Consider the following 24,126-nt stretch of genomic DNA (forward strand, 5'->3'; position numbering starts at 1 on the left):
GTACTAAGTCATGTTTTGCAGAGGGGTCAAATACTTACTTCTCTCATTAAAATGCAAATCAATTTATAACATTTTTGACATGCGTTCTTCTGGATTTTTGTTGTTATTCTGTCTCTCACTGTTCAAATAAACCTACCATTAAAATTATAGACTGATCATTTCTTTGTCAGTGGGCAAACATACAAAATCAGCAGGGGATCAAATACTTTTTTTCCTCACTGTATACCCCCTTTTTAGTGAGATGAACCCCAACTCTATCGGCTGTGTTTAAACCCTGCCTCATCGCAGATTTTTTCTTTCTACTCTATGCTAGCTAAATGGAAGACATCAAGGTGGGTTATACAATACAAGACTGTTGGTTCGTCACTGGGCATCATAATGTCCAAGGAAATTAGAGTAGAGCGTGAGTTCATCACAATCCTAAAATCCTTATTTGAAATGACTCTGCACCGTGGCCCAATTTATTAGTGATCTTACTGGATATAAGATGGCACTGCATGACATACAGTTGAAGTTTACATCCACCTTAGCCAAATACATTTAAACTCAGTTTTTCACAATTCCCGACATTTAATCCTAGTAAAAATTCCTTGTTTTAGGTCAGTTAGGATCATCACTTTATTTTAAGAATGTGAAATGTCAGAATAATAGTAGAGAAAATAATTTATTTCAGATTTTATTTATTTCATCACATTCCCAGTGGGTCAGAAGTGTACATATTCTCAATTAGTATTTGGTAGCATTGCCTTTCAATTGTTTAACTTGGGGCAAACATTTTGGGTAGCCTTCCACAAGCTTCCCACAATAAGTTGGCTGAATTTTGGCCCATTCCTCCTGACAGAGCTGGTGTAACTTGAGTCAGGTTTGTAGGCCTCCTTGCTTGCACACGCTTTTTCAGTTCTGCCCACACATTTTCTATAGGATTGAGGTCAGGGCTTTGTGATGGCCACTCCAATACCTTGACTCTGTTGTCCTTAAGTCATTTTGCCACAACCTTAGAAGTATGCTTGGGGTCATTGTCCATTTGGAAGACTGATTTGCGACCAAACTTTAACTTCCTGACTGATGTCTTGAGATGTTGCTTCAATATATCCACATCATTTTCCATCCTCATGATACCATCTATTTTGTGAAGTGCACCAGTCCCTCCTGCAGCAAAGCACCCCCACAACACGATGCATCCACCCCCGTGCTTCACGGTTGGGCTGGTGTTCTTTGGCTTGCAAGCCTCCCCCTTTTTCCTCCAAAAATAATGATTGCCATTTAAACAGTTCTATTTTTGTTTCCTCAGACCAGAGGACATTTCTCCAAAAAGTATGATCTTTGTCCCCATGTGCAGTTGCAAAGGGTAGTCTGGCTTTTTTTATGGCGGGTTTGGAGCAGTGGCTTCTTCCTTGCTGAGCGGCCTTTCAGGTTATGTCAATATAGGACTAGTTTTACTGTGGATATAGATACTTTTGTACCCGTTTCCTCCAGCATCTTCACAAGGTCCTTTGCTGTTGTTCTGGGATTGATTTGCACTTTTCGCACCAAAGTACCTTCATCTCTAGAAACAGAACGCGTCTCCTTCCTGAGCTGTATGCATGGCTGCATGGTCCTATGGTGTTTATACTTGCATACTATTGTTTGTACCGATGAACATGGTACCTTCAGGCATTTGGAAATTGCTCCCAAGGATGAGTTTGAAGTTAGCAAGCAAAGAGGCACTGAGTTTGAAGTTAGGCCTTGATATGCATCCACAGGTACACCTCCAATTGACTCAAATGATGTCAATTAGCCTATCAGAAGATTCTGACGCCATAACATCATTTTCTGGAATTTTCCAATCTGTTTAAAGGCACAGTCAACTTAGTGTATGTAAACTTCTGACCCACTGGAATTGTGGTACAGTGAAGTGAAGAGGCAGTACAGATAAGTGAAATAAACTGTCTGTAAACAATTGTTGGAAAAATTACTTGTGTCATGCACAAAGTAGATGTCCCAACTGACTTGCCAAAACTATAGCTTGTTAACAAGAATTTTGTGGAGAGTTTGAAAAACTATTTTTAATGACTCCAACCTAAGTGTATGTAAACTTCTGACTTCAAACTGTAGGTACTGATTAATTGGTAGATAGTATATGTTTATCATTTTGAATTTCTCCCATTTTAATATTGGTAGCTTAACAACTTCGGTCTAACCTCCAGTACCTGTTACTGTACATTGGTTGTAGAGTTAAAACTGAGGAGTATTACAGATAGTACTGGACCATGCCAAGCCACAGGTCGGGTCATCTGGGCTAGACGAATGATTCCAGTGAATGAGGATATAATGTACATTATTAGGACATGAGGTCCATACATTTCCTTGAATACAGGCATTGAATAATATTAGGAGCTATTATTGATTCTTTCTTTACAGTAGGCTATGCTCAAACAGTCAGGGGCCATTCAGGGATACTGTCAATATGAAATGTGAGTGCACAACTCCGATCAATTGAGTCTTCATGTGAGGAAATGGAGACAATATTCATGTTATGTTTAGTAATATGACTCCTCCTGTTGGTTTGGGGGGAAAGGACACTGAATACGGTATACGACATGATAACTTGGACCCAAGATGTAAACTTATAAAGCAATCTAATATGGTAGCCTATTCTAATTGAATTAAACAAAGATATCTGAAATGTTGAAACTATTTTGATGGCATTTGCCTCGGGTTATAGGCTATTATAATGCAGGTCTAGACGTATTACAATCTAATAACTGTAAAAAATATTTTAAAAAGTATACAACTATGTTAAGGTTTTCAAAATCTAGGCCTATCAGTAAAACAGTCTGCTGTAGCCTAATATTAAAGCAGAAAGTCAAGTCTGATATCGAATTCTCTAAATCATTAGGCTACATTGCCTTTTAACCTACAGCTGACTTCTATTCCAGTCATTATGACGGCGTTTGCCGGGTTGTGGTGGACAGCTCATACATAGAGCACTTCTGCATTGAAGTGGGTGGCTTCCGATAAATACAAAAAACGTGTTTAATGGGGGTAACATCACCTCATCCTCTGATTATCTCACTTCCTTCTGCCTGCCACTATAGACCACCCTGAGCCCCTTGTGGAAACCGCTCCTTTTGGGAAGGGAGGCTGGGGTTTCCGTTGCCCTACCCATTTTCCATTCTTGTGGACTGAATTTCACCAAATTATTTTAATTAACCGAAAACAAACTACAGTTCACTGTGTTGGCATGGGGCGCCGACCGATTACGCGCTGCGGATAGACACCGAAAGGAAAAAAGGGCGGAGGGGGAGGGGTAGCAGGTAAAGTGATAGAGATGGAGACCACGCGTGCGCACAGAGTTCCATCCCTCCGCATCGCTTCTTTTTTTTTGCAGCATCAGTACCGCGCTCGTATCGCATTCGTTTGCTGGAGTCGGAGCGCGCTGCGGGGCGACACTGCACCGCCAAGGAGGACGCACAAGCACGGTAGAGGGGGGACTAGAGAAAAGGGAAAAAAGACAGAGAAGGTAGCGCACAGGGGAGACTCATAGCCTACCCCCTCATTTGAATACTGGAAGAAAATATAACATTGTCGGACCTTTAGACATAAGAAGACAACGAGGCGGAAAAACCCAGGCGATTATATTTTAGCCAGCACGGCGGGGAAACAATGAAGGATCGTACACAAGAACTACGAAGTGTAAGCTTATATATTTCTACCATTCCTGCCCTCCTCCCTTGGTCCCACTCTCTCCTCCCTTCCGAATCCTCACCGCAATCGGGCGTCAGCGTCTGACATCTCCTTGCTGAGCGCTAGCTCACGACAAACATAACAAATATGTGCACTGAGGTTTCGGTTCTTACCAAAAATACAGAGGCTGATACCTTTAGGCTATTAATTTATATTTTACGCATTCGAATGTGTCTTCCCATCAGTGTCAATAGCCTAGTGGTGCCTGCATGCGTGCACTGATGATCATACACGTAATGTAAGCATTATAAAAAGATGACTTCTCTATTAAAGGTCCGTTAAAATGCAGTGATTTGAGAAAATAGTATAGGGCTATTAGCATTGGAGGCAGGCAAGCATATAAAACAAACTCATCTACCAGAAATAGTCTACTGCTAGAAATAACCCGAATCAATATAAGCTTATGAATGCTTATTGGATGGACAGCTACCCAGAATAGTGGTAAAATACTGTGGATGAAAGCTATCCTAGCCCAGAGTGCTCCTAGTCTAGCAATCCCTGCAAACACCGTTAAGGATTTTTATTCAACCCTTGGTAGAACTAAATATTTGTTCAGAATTGCCTCAGCCCATCGGATTTATCTTTTTCTAGATAGTTGATGGAGAGAGCGTTTTATACCAGTGGGACGGGGTCGACTACGGTGGGGGTGGGGGGTCATATTATGAGATTGTACATTTTCTTATAACTGGCCTCCATAATAGGGTATAGTTTACATTATTGCTTGTATTAGACCCAAATTCGACCAAGGAGGACATAATTTTAGCTCTCTCCCAACTATGCGTCTATAGGGTTCAATTGGGTCCGCTTTGGCGACACCATGCTATGGCAGGATCTGCACCAGGGTTTCATTTTTCCCTGCATTGGAAAACCACATGCATACTGGTTTACAACACATTCAGTGACTAGATATATGCCATGAGGATAGCCACTGTCATATATTTGTGCAATTTGTCTGTCTAGGTTTAATTGAAAAACAAATGTCTCCTATGCTCAAGGGAATCAAATCAATATGAGGCCCGAAGCATGCATGCCTTTTTTTGGCGTAGCCCAACCTCCCAACGTCTGGAGATCAATAAAATATCCGAGGAAACGCCTGGACTCACTGCCGCTCTGCACCTATATCTATAGCGTGTGTGTGTGTGTGTGCGCGCGCGCGCGTGCGTGCCTGTGTGTGATTTATTATATCCAAATGTAGAGCCAATACAGGCTATACTGTTGTGAACATTATAGCACATGATTGTGATTGTGCCACCGTTCCTGAGATAGCCCCTGGTCAGCGGAATCACCTTGCACGAATTCTGTGCCTCCTTCTATGCCTTCCCACTGAAACGCTGAACACAGCTAGATCCATACTCAGTCAGACACTAGGCACTTGCCTCACTGCCCACTTGCAGATTCAACGAGACTAGGCTACAAAAAATCTCTCGGTTATGATGCTTTCGTGTCCAAACGAACCATACTGTCTTGTCTTGATTGTCTTGCTCTCTGAGACGAATTTTCGTTGTTTCTTTAACTGTAATGTATGGTTTTGTATCCCCAACCCAAAGCCCCTCACGTTCCGGATATAATCTATGCCATCTGAAGTGAAATGTATAAATAATCGCTACCGTCAGTCTAAACTCTATGGAAATAATATTTTTAATGTTATATTATAATGATAGAATATCACGTAATTCTGGCAACAGATGTTATATGATTGGGTAATAATTACGTTTTATGTAATCATCAACATCACAGTGACGTATACGTCGCGCGCTACATCGTCCTGCTCTGAGCAAGCCGTGTCTGCAGGGGTTTTACCGAATGTGCTACGTGTGAGTGAGCAAAAGATTGGCCGGCTATATTTACCATGTCTATACCGACTATTCCCGTGTAAACCAAAGAATCGGCTGATAGACCTTCGGTTGAGGGTGCGCGCGTGCGTTGCTGCACAATATATGTTCCAATGTTATTGATTATAAACTGGGGTAGTGGTTGCTGAGAAGGGACACATTCTGGGGGTTGAAAAGGCACAGGCATAGTTTTCTTATTCAAAAACATATTTCTAAGCATTATAAGCTACATAGATGTCAGTGCAATTCCTTACTCATAAAATTAATATTGCTCTCTATCACTGACACACACACACGCACACACACACATGCACATATTATTGATTTGTTCTCCCAAGACCAAAATATTTCACTCACTCAATGTCCTTAACATTTCTGTAAAGGCACTAGCATTTTGCATGACACTAGACATTTATTCAGTGAAAAAAATGTGTGTGCTTTTTAAATTTTTTATTGGTTTTATGGCTGCATTTTTCCCCCCACTTTTTGTACCAGTTGGCTTTTCATAGCCGATCATTAAGAGTCTCTCTACCCGCTCCTGCTGTCTATAGAGAGTTGAAAACAGCAGGTCTGGGACAGGTAGCATGTCCGGTGAACAGGTCAGGGTTCCATAGCCGCAGGCAGAACAGTTGAAACTGGAGCAGCAGCATGGCCAGGTGGACTGGGGACAGCAAGGAGTTATCATGCCAGGTAGTCCTGAGGCATGGTCCTAGGGCTCAGATCCTCCGAGAGAGAGAAAGAAAGAGAGAAAGAGAGAATTAGAGAGAGCATACTTAAATTCACACAGGACACCGAATAAGACAGGAGAAGTACTCCAGATATAACAAACTGACCCTAGCCCCCCCGACACATAAACTACTGCAGCATAAATACTGGAGGCGAGACAGGAGGGGTCAGGAGACACTGTGTCCCCATCCGATAATACCCCCGGACAGGGCCAAACTGGAAGGAAATAACCCCACCCACTTGGCCAAAGCACAGCCCACACTACACTAGAGGGATATCTTCAACCACCAACTTACCATCCTGACACAAGGCCGAGTATAGCCCACAAAGATCTCCGCCACGGCACAACCCAAGGGGGGGGCGCCAACCCAGACAGGAAGATCACGTCAGTGACTCAACCCACTCAAGTGACGCACCCCTCCTAGGGACGGCATGAAAGAGCACCAGTAAGCCAGTGACTCAGCCCCTGTAATAGGGTTAGAGGCAGAGAATCCCAGTGGAGAGAGGGGAACCGGCCAGGCAGAGACAGCAAGGGCGGTTAGTTGCTCCAGAGCCTTTCCGTTCACCTTCACACTCCTGGGCCAGACTACACTCAATCCTATGAACCACTGAAGAGATGAGTCTTCAATAAAGCCTTAAAGGTTGAGACCGAGTCTTTGTCTCTCACATGGGTAGGCAGACCATTCCATAAAAATGGAGCTCTATAGGAGAAAGCCCAGCCTTCAGCTGTTTGCTTAGAAATTCTAGGGACAATTAGGAGGCCTGCGTCTTGTGACCGCAGCGTACGTGTAGGTAGGTACGGCAGGACCAAATCGGAAAGATAGGTAGGAGCAAGCCCATGTAATGCTTTGTAGGTTAGCAGTAAAACCTTCAAATCAGCCCTTGCCTTAAGAAGATCTCTTTGTTTCTTGGGACCTAGAACAAGCATCTCTGTTTTGTCCGAGTTTAAACGTAGAACGTTTGCAGCCGTCCACTTCCTTATGTCTGAAACACAGGCTTCTAGCGAGGGCAATTTTGGGGCTTCACCATGTTTCATTGAAATGTACGGCTGTGTGTTTTTTATTTTTTTATTTTTTTTATTTCACCTTTATTTAACCAGGTAGGCTAGTTGAGAACAAGTTCTCATTTGCAACTGCGACCTGGCCAAGATAAAGCATAGCAGTGTGAGCAGACAACAAAGAGTTACACAAGTCAATAACACAGTAGAAACCAAAGGGTGTCATCCGCATAGCAGTGAAAGTTAACATTATGTTTTAGAATGAAATTTACAGTTGTGTCCTTGACTGGCAGAGCCATAAATGCAATACATGCATCCAATTTGTACCTACTTGGTAAGGTAGTGAGTTTATTTATACAGATTTATAACATATCCAGTAACATCTTTGTGTCCAACGCAGAATTAGCAAAACATTCTGTTATTCCAGTTACTGTATATTTTGTGTCGTTTTGCTTAAAGCTTTGTGTGCCTCGAATCCCTATGTTGCTTTATTTATCCCCACATGTATTTAGCATTCATATTCACCACATGTATGACATGACGGAAGTTTAAGAGTGAGAAAAACAGCATTCACCTCGCTACCATGCAATGTGTCCCACATAAACAGGGATTTTAGTAAGACACAAGCTGGAACTCCCTGATTGCGTCAGAGGAAAGGAGTGTTTGACTTCCGTCTCCGACCTTTAGACAGCACACCTTTATTTGCATTGACAGGCTTTTTCCTGTAATGTAGAGTTTTGTGGTAATGTATATAAAGTGCCTTCAGAAAGTATTCACTCCCCTTTACTTTTTCCACATTTAGTTGTTTTACAGCCTAAATGTAAGATTGATTACATTAAAATTTTGTGTCACGGATCTACACACAATACCCCATAATGTGAAAGTGGAATCTAGTTTGTAGAACATTTTAGATATGTATAAAAAAATGAAAAGTTGAAATGTCTTGAGTCAATAAGTATTCCCACATACAATTATCTGTAAGGTCCTTCAATCGAGAAGTGAATTTCAAGCACAGATTCGACCACAAAGGCCAGGGAGGTTTTTCAATGCCTCACAAAGAAGGGCACCGAATGGTAGCGTAAAAAGAAAAATATCTGAGCTGAATATCCCTTTTGAGTATGGTAAATTAATTAATTATGCTTTGGATGGTGCATCAATACACCCAGTCACTACAAAGATACAGGCGTGTTTCCTAACTCTGTTGCCGGAGAGGAATAAAACGACTCAGAGATTTCACCATGAGGCCAATGGTAATTTTAAAACAGTTACAACGTTTAATGGTTATGATATGAGAAAAATGAGGATAGATCAACAACGTTGTTGTTACTGTACTCCACAATACTAACCTAAATGACAGAATGATAAGAAGGAAGCCTGTACAGAATAAAAATATTCCAAAACAGGCTTTGTTTGCAACAAGGTAGTTAAGTAATACTGCAAAAAATGAAATTAACATTTTGTCCTGAATTCAAATTCAACACAACACATCACTGAGTACCATTCTTCATATTTTCAAGCATGGTGGTGGCTGCATCATGTTATGGGTATGCTTGTCATCGGCAGGACCACAGAGGTTTTTAGGATAAACATTAACGGAATACAGCTGAGCACAGGCACAATCTTAGAGGAAAACCTGGTTTAGTCTTCTTTCCAAAAGACAATGGGAGACGAATCCACCTTTCAGTAGGACAATTACTTAATTTGGCACAAGGCCAAATCTACACTGGAGTTGTTTACCAAGATGACATTGAATGATCCCGAGTGGCCAAGTTACAATTTTACTTAAATTGGCTTGACAATCTATGGCAAGACTTGAAAATGGCTTTCTAGCAATGATCAACAACCAACTTGACAGTGCTTGAAGAATTAAAAAAATAATAATGTGCAAATATTGTACAAACCAGGTGTGCAAACTCTTAAAGATCCCAAAATACTCACACTGTCAATGGTGTTTCTAACATGTATTGTCTCAGGGGTGTGAATACATATCTAATTCAGATATATTAGTGTTTTATTTTTCGTAAATGTTCACATTTTTCTTCCACTTTGACATTACAGAGTATCTTGTGTAGATCATTGAACAAAAATGACAATTAAATACATTTTAATCCCACTTTTTAACACAACAAACTATGCAAAAAGTCAAGGGAGGTGTGAATACTCTTTGGAACCTTCACCTGTACTAACAAGTCCCAAACGTTTCCATTAGCAACACGGTTAGCTCAGCTTATACAGTACCATACTTAAATGTTGCAAAACATTGTTATTGCAATGTAATAACAATTAAACAACTTTAAGATGACGTTCATATTTTTATCAAGGCTGTTGAGAATTAGTGCTGGAATAGGAGAAATTTATAGCCAACTATTCTGAATCAAAAGCCTTTGTTTTCTAACAATTCATAATCGAAATGAGTACAATCAAACACAGATAGCAGCTGATGAATGAGTGAACCTTCTATGACCTTTTGACCTTTGACAACAAGGGTTAATCAAGGCTCCCTCAGCACAAATGATACGGAAGCTAATAGGGCTAACGTGTTGTAATGATAGTAGAATACACGCGATAACAAAGAACAATTTGCCAGCTGTAATAAAGATTATGCCACATTGAAAGTTGCGATATATCTTGCCTCTATTGTGCTTTAAGCTGTCATTGATTCATTGAAGGGCAAGGCCCAAACCACCACTTAAAAAACGTAGAGCGGAACTGTGTATAGGGGAGTGGGGAGAGACACTAACGAATTCTGTTGGATTTATTTCAGAAATGATCATAGTTAGGAAAATAACTACATGTTAAAATCTGTGTGAGGGAAGTTCTGTCTTAATGGCACTGCCTAGCAGTTCTGCTGTACTGAATGAATTTGACATATTTGCATCTGTAGCGGCTTTTGTCATTTTATTGGCATATTTGAAGTTGACGTTGAAGTTGACTTTTACGTTGTCTTTTATTTGAAGTATGCATCTTTCTTGTTACACAATTCCATATTAGGACAATTCTGTCAAGTTTCTAGGAGACAGTAATCCTCCCTGACCCTAAAATGTCACCATGCTCACTGCTAATCAAATGATATCAGAGAACACAGTGGCGATTGGCATTTGATGCAGTTAGTAGACGTACAGGCTATCATTACTGAAAGGATTCTTGTCCTAAAGTGTATTTCTTTCAAAAGGAAGGGGGGGGGGGGTCACAAAATGTGTAGCCGAGCATCTCCATTTGATGGCCCTCCAATAGTCACTCCCCATGAGTGATTACCGCAGCTAGTAATACATTATGTATGAGCACCACCCCTGACTACATGCCACATCAATGTAGTAGCAGATTGCACCAGAGAATACTGGTCGCTCTGTTTTGAGTATTTTCCTTAAGGCATGATGTTTTTCGTGGATGGAGAATAGACTCCAGGAGAGGTCAAGGATGTGCATTATCTATTCTAAAGATGTGTTTGTATCAAGCGGTGAGTCATAACGGCAACCATGTTGGAAATGAATAACCCAGGAAAAGCCACAGTTTCCTGGTTTAGCCCTAAAGTCTGGCGCGTCTGTGGTAGAGTGGGGGATGATGGGGGGGCGGGCGCAGTGTTCTGTGAGGTCATATGCAACCAAGGGCAGAGACAGCCACTATATTTAAAATCACAGTGGTTTTCAGTGGTACACACAATGCCAGCACAAACCTAGAACTACCGGTAGATAAGTCCTAAATTTGATTTATTTCCCAATAAACAATGTTGCGCAGACCCAAGCTGAATGAGTGATGTGTGTTTTGAGTCCTCCTCCACAAAGTCATTTAAGCAGAGGGATCTTAATTTGCACTCTATCAACCCAAAATGCAATTAAGCTTGTAACTGTAGTCGTAGAGACACAAAAGTTCAACAATGAAGTTAAAAAAATGCTAATCAGGATTAAATAGCAGGAGGGAATGTGACGCATTTATTGCAGCAAGACGTCTTTCATCTGACCGAGGGATCTGTTTGCCCACTGGTACTTACAGACTGGTACACGTGCCCTTGACTTGGTGGACACATTATACAATAAAAATAGCCCTCCAAGGCATGTTTTAGCATCTATATTCCTCACAATGGCAATGAACTGAACAATGGAAGGAAAGTCACTTGAGGTGAACAACAAATAGCCTTTGTGTCGAGTGTAGTATGTTTTTGTGTGGTTGAGTTTGGGGGTATGGTTAAAAGCTGACTAGTTTAGTAGGCTTAGGGTACTCAGGAACAGTCTCTGTCCCTGTCTTTGAGTCTTACTCACCTCCACACTGGTGAACCTGTCACATGTTGTTTATCCCCACATATTTGGACTGCAGGATTTTTTATTAATCAGAAACTACCTCGATGTCTGCCCTGCTTTTTTGATATCGTTAAGTTTACCTCAATACAGCTAGTCGTTTCTCCTTGGGGTTATACCTTCAAATGAGTTCTAGAAAGTCCAAAAACCATCTAATAATTCCTACTCCACTTTTACTCAATTGTCTTTACTATGTGCCATATAAAGAATAGCTTGCATTTTTTAAATGTTAACGTAGGGTAAAGAAAGACATGCTGACTGGCCATTCCAGGCCGGACCACTTACTTCCGTCAACAATTGTAGCCACTAAATTAACACGCTGAACAATTACTTTCGCTCTGGCGTCCATCCTACTTTTCTGAGGATTCTGTGCCCGACTGTGCCCATACAAGTCAGAGAGGAGCGGGTTGATCAGTCAGATGAGATCAGGTGACTGTCTAGCGGAAATCTGTTTCTTAGCCTACCTCACATCCCCTTTCACTCAGACTGAGCTGAACAAAGGTGAAGCAGTGAGATCACCACCGTCTCAGGATGCTTACAATGTCGTACAGTTGGGATTTATTGTGACTCACACTGCTTTAAGTAATAAGATGTTCCAGGGACTATCATTCTACCTTTCAAGCTATGTCGAATCTAAATCTCTTTGATATTGAATGCCCATGATCATTCAAGTCCGTTTTTGTACGTTTTGAAACACGGAATCCGAAGTTTTGGGTATGCCATCTTGTTGCCACAAATTCAAATCCTTTACACTCGTGAAAATGGACCCATATGGATAGGGCTACATTTAAATGTTTATAACGGAAGAAATGTGAAAACATATGCATAAGCATGGTAGCAATTGAAAGGGTTTGGAAAATGTCATTATGGGGAAATTATTAGACCAAAGTTTAGGACAAAACAGTTCCCCTGACACAAGACTGAAATGTTATCATGTGATTTAACATTACATTTGAAAATACTCTGGATCCATTCAGTAACATGATAAGAATATCCTTGGAGAATGTGGGGTAGGTGCAACTTAAGACAAACACATCACATCTGTTTGAGTGAGAGGACTAACTGGTGTATTCAAGTGGCCACACAGCTCTCCAAGGTGTGCTCAGTTACTAAGTAATTTCAATGCACTTTAGTGACTCATAGAAGAGTCGTCAACTACAAGGTGCTTTTCTGTGCTCTCCTAGCTGTGCCGTTGAGGAGCTAGAGCAAGTACAATTGTAGTTGTTTTGTTTGGAACACAACCCAGCATCCCAGCCATCACACAATTACTGTTGTTTACACAATCCCAAATCAGACCATTATAAATCACAATCAGGGTCAGGTGGGCATCATCATTTGAAGCTTGTTCTATTGCCAAGCTAGACTAGACAAGTTATAAAATACTATCTTCCCGTGTAGGGCTTTCATAAAGCAATTCAGAGAAACAGACCGTAATTTTGGTGCGCATATGCTCTTAGAAAAAAAGGGTTATTCGGTTGTCCCCATTGGAAACCTTTTAAATAACCATTTTAGGTTCCAGGTAGAACCCTTTTGGTTCCAGGTACAACCCTATTGGGTTCCATGTAGAATACTTTCCCCAGAGGGTTCTACATGGAACCCAAAATAGTTCTACATAGAACCAAAAAGGGTTCTACCTGGAACCAAAAAGGGTTCTACCTGGAACCAAATAGGGTTCTCCTATGGGGACAACCAAATAACCCTTTTGGAACCTTTTTTTTCTAAGAGTGTAGAAATGAGTTATGAGTGCATTCAGGTGCATGTTCCACGGCAAATTTTCTTCACAAACAAGACAAACATAGGCTCATTCTGTTCAGAACAACACAGGGTATAACATCATGTAATCTTGTAACTGTACATCAAACATAGTGATCAAAAACGTTGACATTGTATATGACATGAGTTTTATGATTATGGAAATGTGAAGTGCGCAGGTGTTTGGCTTGCTTGTATGACATCAAAGTGGTATTTATTATAATCCTCAATGTCTCATCTTTCAAAATACACAGAGTCCTCTTAATATAAAGCATTTCCTTTATTCAGACAACAAAACATTTGCAAAACTTTCAATTAGCAGGAGGGATTGGGGCGACTTCTTGTCGCGTGCTGTGCTCAAGTTCAGAACGGCTGTCAGTCAGCACTGTGAAGCTTAGAGACCGGAGCTCTGATGTAATTTATAGCAAGTTACTGTACAGCTAATTTGTTCCAATTTAGGCGCTTATCAGTGTCCAAATCTGCCATTTTCAATCCCGGGTATGATTGTAAAGGACTACGTCAGGTGATATGGTTTTAATCCAACATCTTTAAATGACTCATGAGCACAATAGGACAAAGGAAGGAAAAGAGTTCAGCAGCAACATGCCCCTTAAGGACCACTATGTTGGGGAGATGTTATTGAAGTTTGATTATCACCTGCTCTCTCAGTTTGCATGATCACCATGTTATCGGATCAGAATATTATTTCAGAAATTGCTAGTTGGGGAAATTGTCTTGGAAACAGTCTAGGAATGTCAGATGGTCTGATTGGGTTGTATGATCTTTTAGAGGTCAGAGTTTTGCCATTTTTGGGTGGCGAGGAGATACAATGTATTTTTTTCTGATTGTAAAGGGTAAATGTCAGATCCATTTACTGCACTGTGACGCAATCATACAACCTGATGGCAAACACATTTAAAAGGCGCTCCCAGATATATCAATCCAACCACTAAAGTGAGTCAAATATTTTTACAGCAGAAGAAAAAAAACATTATATGATGACCGATTTAGATTGATGTACTGTATATTTGACATCCTCAAGAACCCATGCCTGCAGATAGCCTAACTATCGATAAAGCCACAGACGTATGACCCCAACAAGTAATCAATATCTCTCTCTTCTACAGCGCATTATTAAGTTACGCACAAGTTAAGAATTCTGATGGGTGAGAAGCTACTTATGGCTGATGTAAAGTCCTCAGAAGGTTGCAAAGAGGGATGACCCTTCTGTAGAACTAGCTTTTACATAGAAACTATACTATAGCAATATAGTAATGGCTGACAATTCAAAAAAATCTAACAACAATTGAATCCTGCATTTAGGGAGGAAATCCAGGTTAGAGAATACCATTTATAACTGTAAAATCAAATCCTGATACTAGAAACAGCTTTGCGTGTATTTGTCCCATGCTGTCACTTTCATTCCGGATATCCATCCTCCTTTGTGCATCTATTTTTCTAAAAGACGGCGTCACTGGTGCGATCGGCCCAATGCCCCTCGCATCCTTAAAGGGCCGAGTTTACCAGTACTGCTGATCTCACATTGGTATGGCGGTAGTAGCAGTAGTTGCACACTTTGAATATCCCGCATTACATAATAAGTTGTAGCCGTTGAATTTTAGTCTGGACACAAGTAAGTAAATTACAACGAAACAGCATTCGGATGCTATACTTAAGTGGGTGAGCTCATTTACATATAGTTCAGACTGTTCTTTTTTGTGTAAGTTGAATATGTAATTGATCAACAACTTCCTGTTTCATTCATGAGGCAAGGGGTGGAAGGAGGGAGGGGTGGTGAAGAAATATGCAGCTCACTGCTCCCTATAATGTCTTCTGCAAGGGGATTTGGCAAGGCAACAGAAACCCAATCAATCAATAAGTCAATACAGCTTCCTAATTGGCTATTTTCTTTTAACACAAGGGGGAAACAATGATAACACTTTACTGTAGGTGGCCTTATGTATGCATTCATAAAGCCTTTATAACAACTATATATCACACAACATTTGTCATAAGCTGTGATAAGTCATTTTATATAGTTATAAGTAACGAAATAAGATGTTAAAAAATGATATATAATGGGTGTTATATTGATCACTGTCCTGTTGTCATATGCTCTTATGTCACTGTTAATAACAGCTGCTATTACACAGTCTGCATGGCAACTTATGTCATATGTTATTACATGCTACATAAGAGTCTACATACCAGATGATATTACAGGGTGTTATCTCATTTACCAACCTCTGTGTCACATTATTACATGGAACGGAATGATGGGTGTCATAACCATCTCATATGCCATTATAGTGTGTAGAGACACCTTACGTAACGTGACAGTCATTTGATGTCTAATAAAACATTTATGAATGTGCTTATACCACAGGATGAGTTGAGAGTATCACAACGTTGTACCATTCAAAGGATAAAAAAAAAAAAACATGGGCAAATGGGAGCACAGATGTACTTAGGATTGTTTTATTTGGAGTTGTACAAATTGGACCACAAAAAGGACACATTATAATACCAACAACTTGCCAAAAAAAGCACAGAAGTTATGACAAAATCAAGGTTGGTTGGGCACAACAGGATTTGTGACAGCTGTGGAAAAAAGGAAGATGAGCAGGCTACAATACAAATGACAGCTATATTATAAAGGAGATGGATAATTAGTCAGGCGGTTAGCTAGCTAACTAAGTAGTTGATGGTGCAATTGCAACATGTAGCTCTCCAGGAATAGAGTTGGAGAGCCATGCTTCTCACAATCCAAATATCGCCTGTAGCTAGGTAGCCACAGCCGTAGGGCCATGACATGAGCACAAGCAGCCCCACTGTGCCCCCATCTATGCATAGCTAGATAGTTAGCTAGCTAGCTAGCTTGCTAGCTACCGGAGGAATTTCTAATTATAAAGCACATTTTGCAGCACATCACACAATACATTCTCTTTCAGTACACTTTAAACACAATTACTTTTTTAATTTCATTGTTTCGCATGTGTTGTTGTTCTGTTGTTAAGTCCCACTCTTCGTCTTCAGATTTCAGCTATATGATTCACTGACACGGGCTCTAGCTAAATAACTATAGTTTCTGCAAACTGTCTTCTTCTTCTTCATGTGGTTTTCCGTCAGACTAGACGCTTTGTTGCGTATTGCTGCGTTTCACAGTTCCCAAAGTGCATTGACCCTTTGTTCACAAAAAGAAGGAAATGAGGAAAAAAGGAAATTGCACCACCATCTACCCCTACAGACATACCACTATCCCCACCACACCTTTACACTACTTTTGCCCTAACAGATCATACACCAGGCCGTCGGCCTGGGAGGCTGGAACCCCTTCTCTCAAAACCCCCTGTAGTTCTGCGGCACTAAAATCTATGGCACCCCAAAACTTCTCTGCTTCTGCTACTACCATTTCAATGCTCTGGGATTTCCTTTCCATCTGTACAGTACAATTAATGACCATAGCAATAAATGCCAAGAAGCCAACCTTACTAAAGAACAAACTGTTTGGGTCACTCTGTACTGGCCTACTACCTAATCATCTCAGGCTCCATCACCCTTTGCCCAGAATCCTCTACTTTCCTCACTGCCTCAGCATATGACAGTTTCTGAGCTGTCCTCACCCTGGAAACTTAAAATCGGTCTCACTAGCACAGAACATTTCTGATCCCCAGCTACATGGCCACCCCCACAATTGAAACACTCCACTTTGTCCCATGTCCACCTGCACAATTCTCACACCTCGGCATCTCCCTCCTACATACTGCTGCATCATGACCATAAACTTGGCACCTGAAACACTGTAGTGTGTTCAGAACAAAAGCTCTCGTGGGCTAACTTATATACCCTAGCATGACTTTATCCGGCAAACACTCTGCATCTTAACTTAGAAGAACAGACAAGGTCTCCTCAGTCTCGTGCTCGCCATCGGGTCTGCGTTGTACGAAACGGTGTCCATCGCAGACACAAGGGATCCTCATCTTCAGTAAATCTACCTCAACACTCAGGTAGATCACTCCTTTCAGCGGCGCTCTGTTCCAGAGAGCAAAGCAGGACACAGCTATGAAATGCGTAGCACCCTCTCCCTCTGGGCAGCAAACACACAAAAAATCAACACAAGTCCATTTCTGGATGCTTTGACCGAATTGACAGAACCAAACTCCTTCTTCACCCAGCCTGATACCACAAATAGATCAGCCAAAAGGCATGCATCCACTTTCTCCACGAATCGTACTCCCACTGGGCCAGAGTCATATTGGGCATTTTCCTGATCAGTAGGGTGAGGCTCGGAAGCCTTCACCTCACCTGTTGGCGCATGTTCGTCCTGTTCCCTTCTGTCAGGTTACATTTCTGAGTTCACTATTCGTCGTTTGTTCAGGGTTTTAAGAAGCATAACATATCATTATCTTCTCAGTACTTCACTCAAAGGAGAAAGTACTCCGCTTGTATTTCACAGGTATTGGTTTGGGTTTGAACCTTGCACCCTTTTTTCTACCTCGCGTCATCTCTCCATCCCCCATATTCCAACCTTCTCCACTGCAAAGCACTGCCTGCAAACTGTCAATTATTTTCTGCAAATTATACAGTATACCTGAAATGTCATGGAAAGATTGGAGCTCCAATGAAAATCAAATCAAATCAAATGTATTTATAAAGCCATCAGCTGATATCTCAAAGTGCTGTACAGAAACCCAGCCTAAAACCCCAAACAGCAAGCAATGCAGGTGTAGAAGCACGGTGGCTAGGAAAAACTCCCCAGAAAGGCCAGAACCTAGGAAGAAACCTAGAGAGGAACCAGGCTATGAGGGATGGCCAGTCCTCTTCTGGCTGTGCCGGGTGGAGATTATAACAGAACATGGCCAAGATGTTCATAGGTGACCAGCAGGGTCAAATAAAAGTAATCATAGTGGATGTCGAGGGTGCAACAGGTCAGCACCTCACGAATAAATGTCAGTTGGCTTTTCAGTAGCCGATCCTTCAGAGTATCTCTACCACTCCTGCAGTCTCTAGAGAGTTGAAAACAGCAGGTCTGGGACAGGTTGCACGTCTGTTGAACAGGTCAGGATTCCATAGCCGCAAGCAGAACAGTTGAAACTGGAGCAGCAGCAATGCCAGGTGGACTGGGGACAGCAAGGAGTCATCATGCCAGGTAGTCCTGGGGTATGGTCCTAGGACTCAAGTCCTCCGAGAGAGAGAAAGAAAGAAAGAAAGAGTTAGCGAGAGCATACTTAAATTCACACAGGACACCGGATAAGACTCCAGATATAAATACTGGCCCTAGCCCCCCGACACAAACTACTGCAGCATAAATACTGGAGGCTGAGACAGGAGTGGTCGGGAGACACTGTGACCCCATCTGACGATACCCCCGGACAGGGCCAAACAGGCAGGATATACCCTCACCCACTTTGTCAAAGCACAGCCCCTCACCACGAGAGGGATATCTTCAACCACTAACTTGGAATTCTGAGACCAGGCCGAGTATAGCCCACGAAGATCTCTGCCATGGCACAACCCAAGGGGGGGCCGTGGCGGAGATCTTTGAGGGCTATACTCGGCCTTGTCTCAGGATGGTAAATTATTTAGAGTTCTTGTGTCAGCGAATTATATCCCTGAAATTGGGAGAAGAAGGGTGGGACTAAGTAAAAGAATGGGAGAAGACAGATCTCGGCTCATGTGGTAAATCCAATGACTGTAAAAATAATGTCCAAAGCCATCAATCACATGACACCATTCATTCCTATGTGGAGACTCAATAGCACATTTGAAGGCTTGCTAAGATGGCGTCTCATGGAGACATAACATGCGCAGTTTGACCTACTCAGGGAACTGACGTTGCAGGCTATCTCAGTGCTGTCCCCTCTCATTGAGTAACCCAGGTTGAAGGCTGACCGGGGTACTGCAAGCTGCCATTAGCAACAAAACAATCATTATAACGTCTTCTGTGTGCGATTTTTAAATAATTGGTTCAATGACATACATATGGTGTATTATAAGCAATTATTAGTACCATGATTGTCTTCTCAACATTTTTTTTTTTTTACACAAAGATTGGCCACGAATATTTACATTTTTTAATTGGCCTTAAACTTCCGTGGTTTCAAGGAGTTGGGGCAGTAGTTCTCTCCTGGGCAAATCCAATGATTTATATACACTCTAGATGACTGACAAGGGGGCACCGTTTTGAAGCCACCGCGCCTCCATCTTGGCAATCCCCCACCATTGTAAAGATATTTTGCAAGCTGTGGAAATGCATTTATTAATGCCTACATTTGGGCTCCCGAGTTGCGCAGCTATCTAAGGCACTGCATTTCGGTGCTAGAGGTGTCCCTACAGACCCTGATTTGATTCCGGGCTGTATCACAACCAGCTGTGATTGGGAGTCCCATAGAGTGGCGCACAATTGGTCCAGCGTCATCCAAGTTAGGGCTTGGCCGGGGGAGGCCGTCATTGTAAATAAGAATTTCTTCTTAACTGCCTCTCCTAAATAAAGATGAAATAAAAATAAAAATGTCCATGTCCATGTCTATTCTATTACAGACTTTTAAATTATATTATGTGAGCTAAACATACAAATTTAAACTGAAAAAATGTAAACCTTTAAAATAAAAATGTTATGAAAGTACTAATGTTACTGTTCCCACCACAGCAAAAAAAAACTTAAATACTTGTAATTTTGTTTGTGAAATATTTAACTGAAATACCTTAGAGTGCCAATATGACCAACCGGTGGCTTCAAATCCTCTCATTGGCCAAAACATACACAATACAAAAGTATGTGGGCACCCAATGCTGACAGGTATATAAAATCGAGCACACGGCCACAAAACATCCATAGACAAACATTGTCAGTAGAATGGCCTTACTGACGAGCTTAGTGATTTTCAACTTGGCACCGTCATAGGATGCCAGCTTTCCAACAAGTCAGTTCGTCATATTTCTGCCTTGGTAGAGCTGCCATTGTCAACTGTAAATGCTGTTATTGTGAATTGGAAACGTCTAGGAGCAACAACGGCTCAGCCCGTGAAGTGGTAGACCACACAAGCTCACGGAATAGGACCGCCGAGTGCTGAAGCGCGTGGCGCATAACATCATCTGTCCTTGATTGCAACACTCACTACCGAGTTCCAAACTGCCTCTGGAAGCAACGTCAGCACAAGAACTGTTCGTGGGGAGCTTCATGAAATGAGTTTCCATGGCCGAGCAGCCTCCCTCAAGTCTAAGATCACCATGCGCAATGCCAAGCGTCAGCTGGGATGGTGTAAAGCTTGCCGCCATTGGATTCTGGAGCAGTGGAAATGTGTTCTCTGGAGTAATGAATCACGCTTCACCATAATCTGAGTTTGGCCGATGACAGGAGAACTCTACCTGCTCCAACGCATAGTGCCAACTGTAAAGTTTGGTGGATAAGGAATAATGGTCTGTGGCTGTTTTTCATGGTTCAGGCTAGGCCCCGTAGTTACAGTGAAGGGAAATCTTAACGCTACAGCATACAATGACATTCTAGATGATTATGTGGCAACAGTTTGGGGAAGGCCCTTTCCTGTTTCAGCATGACAATGCCCTCATGCACAAAGCAAGGTACATACAGAAATGGTTTGTCGAGATCGGTGTGGAAGAACTTAACTCAGTTGAGGCCTGACCTCAACCCCATCAAACACCTTTGGGATGAATTGGAACGCAATATTGGAATGTTCTTGTGGCTGAATGGATCAAGTCCCTGCAGCAATGTTCCAACATCTAGTGGAAAGCCTTCCCAGAAGAGTGGAGGCTGTTATTGCAGCAAAGGGGGGACCATCTCCATTATAATGCCCATGATTTTGGAATGAGATGTTCGACGAGCAGGTGTCCATCTACTTTTGGTCATGTAGTGTAGCATCCTCAATCAAGGCTTTATTTACATCATTGGGCAAATCTAGCAGAAAAGTCTAAACGGAGTCCTTGGGATGTCCTAACTCTGATGTCACCCCATTGAAATATACATTTTGAACGGTTAAGGTAAGGTTTAAGGTTATGGTTAGGTAAGGATTATGGTTAGGGTTAGGGTAAGGGTAGGGGTTAAGGTTAGGGTTAGGGTTTAGGGTAGGGGTTAAGGTTAGGGTTAGGGTAAGGGTAGGGGTTAAGGTTAGGGTTAGGGTTAAGGGTAGGGAAGTCCCAAGGATACTTGATATCACTAACTCAAATCTAGCCATAGTAAATAACATGGTAACAATAGCTAATGGTAACAATAGCTAATGACTTTAATTAGATTGTGTAAAATACTGTGGATTAAGATGAAAATGTTATTGCATTGAAAGTGTAAAAGAGGGTGTTAATGTGCAATGTGCTACAGAATTGTCACAGGTGTCGTTGGAAGTGGACCAAAGTGCAGCGTGGTAAGCGTACATTTTTCTTTTATTTTAAAATGTCGCCAACAAAACAACAAATGAAATAAACAACCGTGAAGCTTACAGGCTAAGTGCCACTAACAAAGATAACTACCCACACTGAAAGGAGGGAAAAGGGCTACTTAAGTATGATTCCCAATCAGAGACAACGATAGACAGCTGTCCCTGATTGAGAACCATACCTGGCCAAAACAAAGAAATACCAAAACATAGGAAATAGAACATAGACTGTCCACACCACATCACACCCTGACCTAACCAAATAGAGAAATAAAACGGCTCTCTACGGTCAGGGTGTGACAGTGGATCATCACTGGAGGCTTCTTGCCATGGATCATCACTGGAGGATTCTTGCCATGGATCATCACTGGAGGCCTCGTTCGTGCAGCAGGCACAGGGCTCACCGGGCTGGAGAGACACACAGAAGGCTTGGCGCGTGGGGCGGGCATTGGATACACTGGGCCGTGAAGACGCACCTGCGGTCTCGAGCGCAGAGCTGGCACAACCCATTCTGGCTGGATGTACACTTCCACCCGGCAAATGCGGGACGCTGGCACAGAGCACACCGGCCTGTGAATGCTCACTCGAGACACCGTGCGCATAACACGGTGCCTGACCAGTCACATGCTCCCCATGGTACGCACGGGGAGTTGGCTCAGGTCTAAACTCCTACTCTGCCAATCTCCCCGTGTGACTCCCACAATTTAAAAAAAAAACTGCCTCTCGGGCTTCCACGACCAGGTTTGTCCTCTGCCATTCTCTCCTCCCCGGTCCAGCTCGTCCTCCAGGTTGGCGCACGCTACTTGGTCTTTTGGTGGTGTGTAGTTCCGTCACAGGTTTTGTTGGAAGTAGACCAAAGTGCAGCGTGGTAGGCGTACATTTTCCTTTTATTTAAAAATGTCGCCAACAAAACAACAAACGAAAGAAACAACCATGAAGCTTACAGGGCAAAGTGCCACTAACAAAGATAACTACCCATGTCACGCCCTGGTCTAAGTATTTTGTGTTTTTCTTCATGTATTGGGTCAGGCCAGGGTGTGGCATGGAGTTTTTGTATTGTGGTGTGTTTTGTCTTGGGGTTTTGGTGTGTATGTATTTGGGATTGTAGCTAGTAGGGTTATCTAGCAAAGTCTATGGCTGTCTGGAGTGGTTCTCAATCAGAGGCAGGTGCTTATCGTTGTCTCTGATTGGGAACCATATTTAGGCAGCCATATTCTTTGAGTTTGTCGTGGGTGATTGTCCTTAGTGTTGTTGTTCCTATTTCTTTATTTATTTAAACAAGTATAGGCTGTTTCAGTTTTCGTTACGTTCTTTGTTTTGTAGTGTATTGTATTGATTCGTGTTACGTTTGTTTGATTAAACATGGATCGCAATCTACACGCTGCGTTTTGGTCCGACTCTCCTTCACCACACCTAGAAAACCGTTACAACCCACATTGAAAGGAGGGAAAAAGGGCTACGTAAGTATGATTCCCAATCAGAGACAACGATAGACAGCTGTCCCTGATTGAGAATCATACCTGGCCAAAACAAAGAAATACTAAAACATAGAAAATAGAACATAGACTGCCCACTCCACATCACACCCTGACCTAACCAAATAGGGAAATAAAACGGCTCTCTACGGTCAGTGCGTGACAAGAATATGTTTTTTATTTCCACCAGTAGCTAGTGAAGTTAACTAGCTAGTGCTAGCAGATTGGTAGATAGTAAGCTAGTTAGCCAGCTAGTTGGTCAACAAAATGTTGCAGTTGCAACATCAACTAATTAGCTAGCTAGCTAGATACCTGACTAACTAGCCATTGTTACTTTGGCCTGCACATCTTCCTTTTTTCACAGCTGTCACAAATCCTGGTGTGCTCCAGAAACGTTTATGTTGTAACATTCTATTTGCTTCCATTTTATTAGGACATTTTTGTGTTTTGGCAAGTTGTTGGTATTATAATGTTTCATTTTTATATCTGGAGTGCAGTTTTTCCAAAAATGTACAATCCTAAATACATCTGTGCTCCCATTTGCCTCAGTTTCTTGGAGATCCTTTGAATGGTAACGTTTTGTGATTCTCAACTGATCCTGTTGAGCAACCACACCCATAACTGTTTTATAACACCTCAAATGAAGCTCACTTTACTTCCGGTTATCTGTGCACACTCTATAACGGCATATGACCTGGTTATGGCGCCCGTCCTTCCATTCAATGTAATAATGTGAAACAGAGGTTGGTAAATGACATAACACCCTGTAATATCATCTGGTATGTCGACTCTTATGAAGCATGTAATAACATATGACAGAAGTGGTCATGCAGTTGTTATTAACAGTGAACATTAGAGCATATGACAACAGGATGAAGTATAATCTAGGTAGACACTAGTTGTAAGATGGAACACTCCTTCCTATAGGTTCCTAGGCTA

At 41.9% G+C, this 24,126-nt stretch overlaps 1 protein-coding gene across 1 annotated transcript in view; it reads left to right on the forward strand.

Moving 5' to 3' along the window:
* Positions 1–3,368: 3,368 nt before the first annotated feature.
* The window catches only part of LOC109897276 (syntaxin-1B), a 66,674-nt gene continuing 45,916 nt past the window's right edge, over positions 3,369–24,126 (forward strand). Inside the window, exon 1 of the mRNA XM_031833905.1 lies at positions 3,369–3,675. Coding sequence (XP_031689765.1) covers positions 3,646–3,675 — 30 coding nt within the window. The 5' untranslated portion in view covers positions 3,369–3,645. The remainder of the gene's footprint in view (positions 3,676–24,126) is intronic.

Source organism: Oncorhynchus kisutch, linkage group LG10 (assembly GCF_002021735.2).
Source record: "Oncorhynchus kisutch isolate 150728-3 linkage group LG10, Okis_V2, whole genome shotgun sequence".
NCBI lineage: Eukaryota > Metazoa > Chordata > Actinopteri > Salmoniformes > Salmonidae > Oncorhynchus > Oncorhynchus kisutch.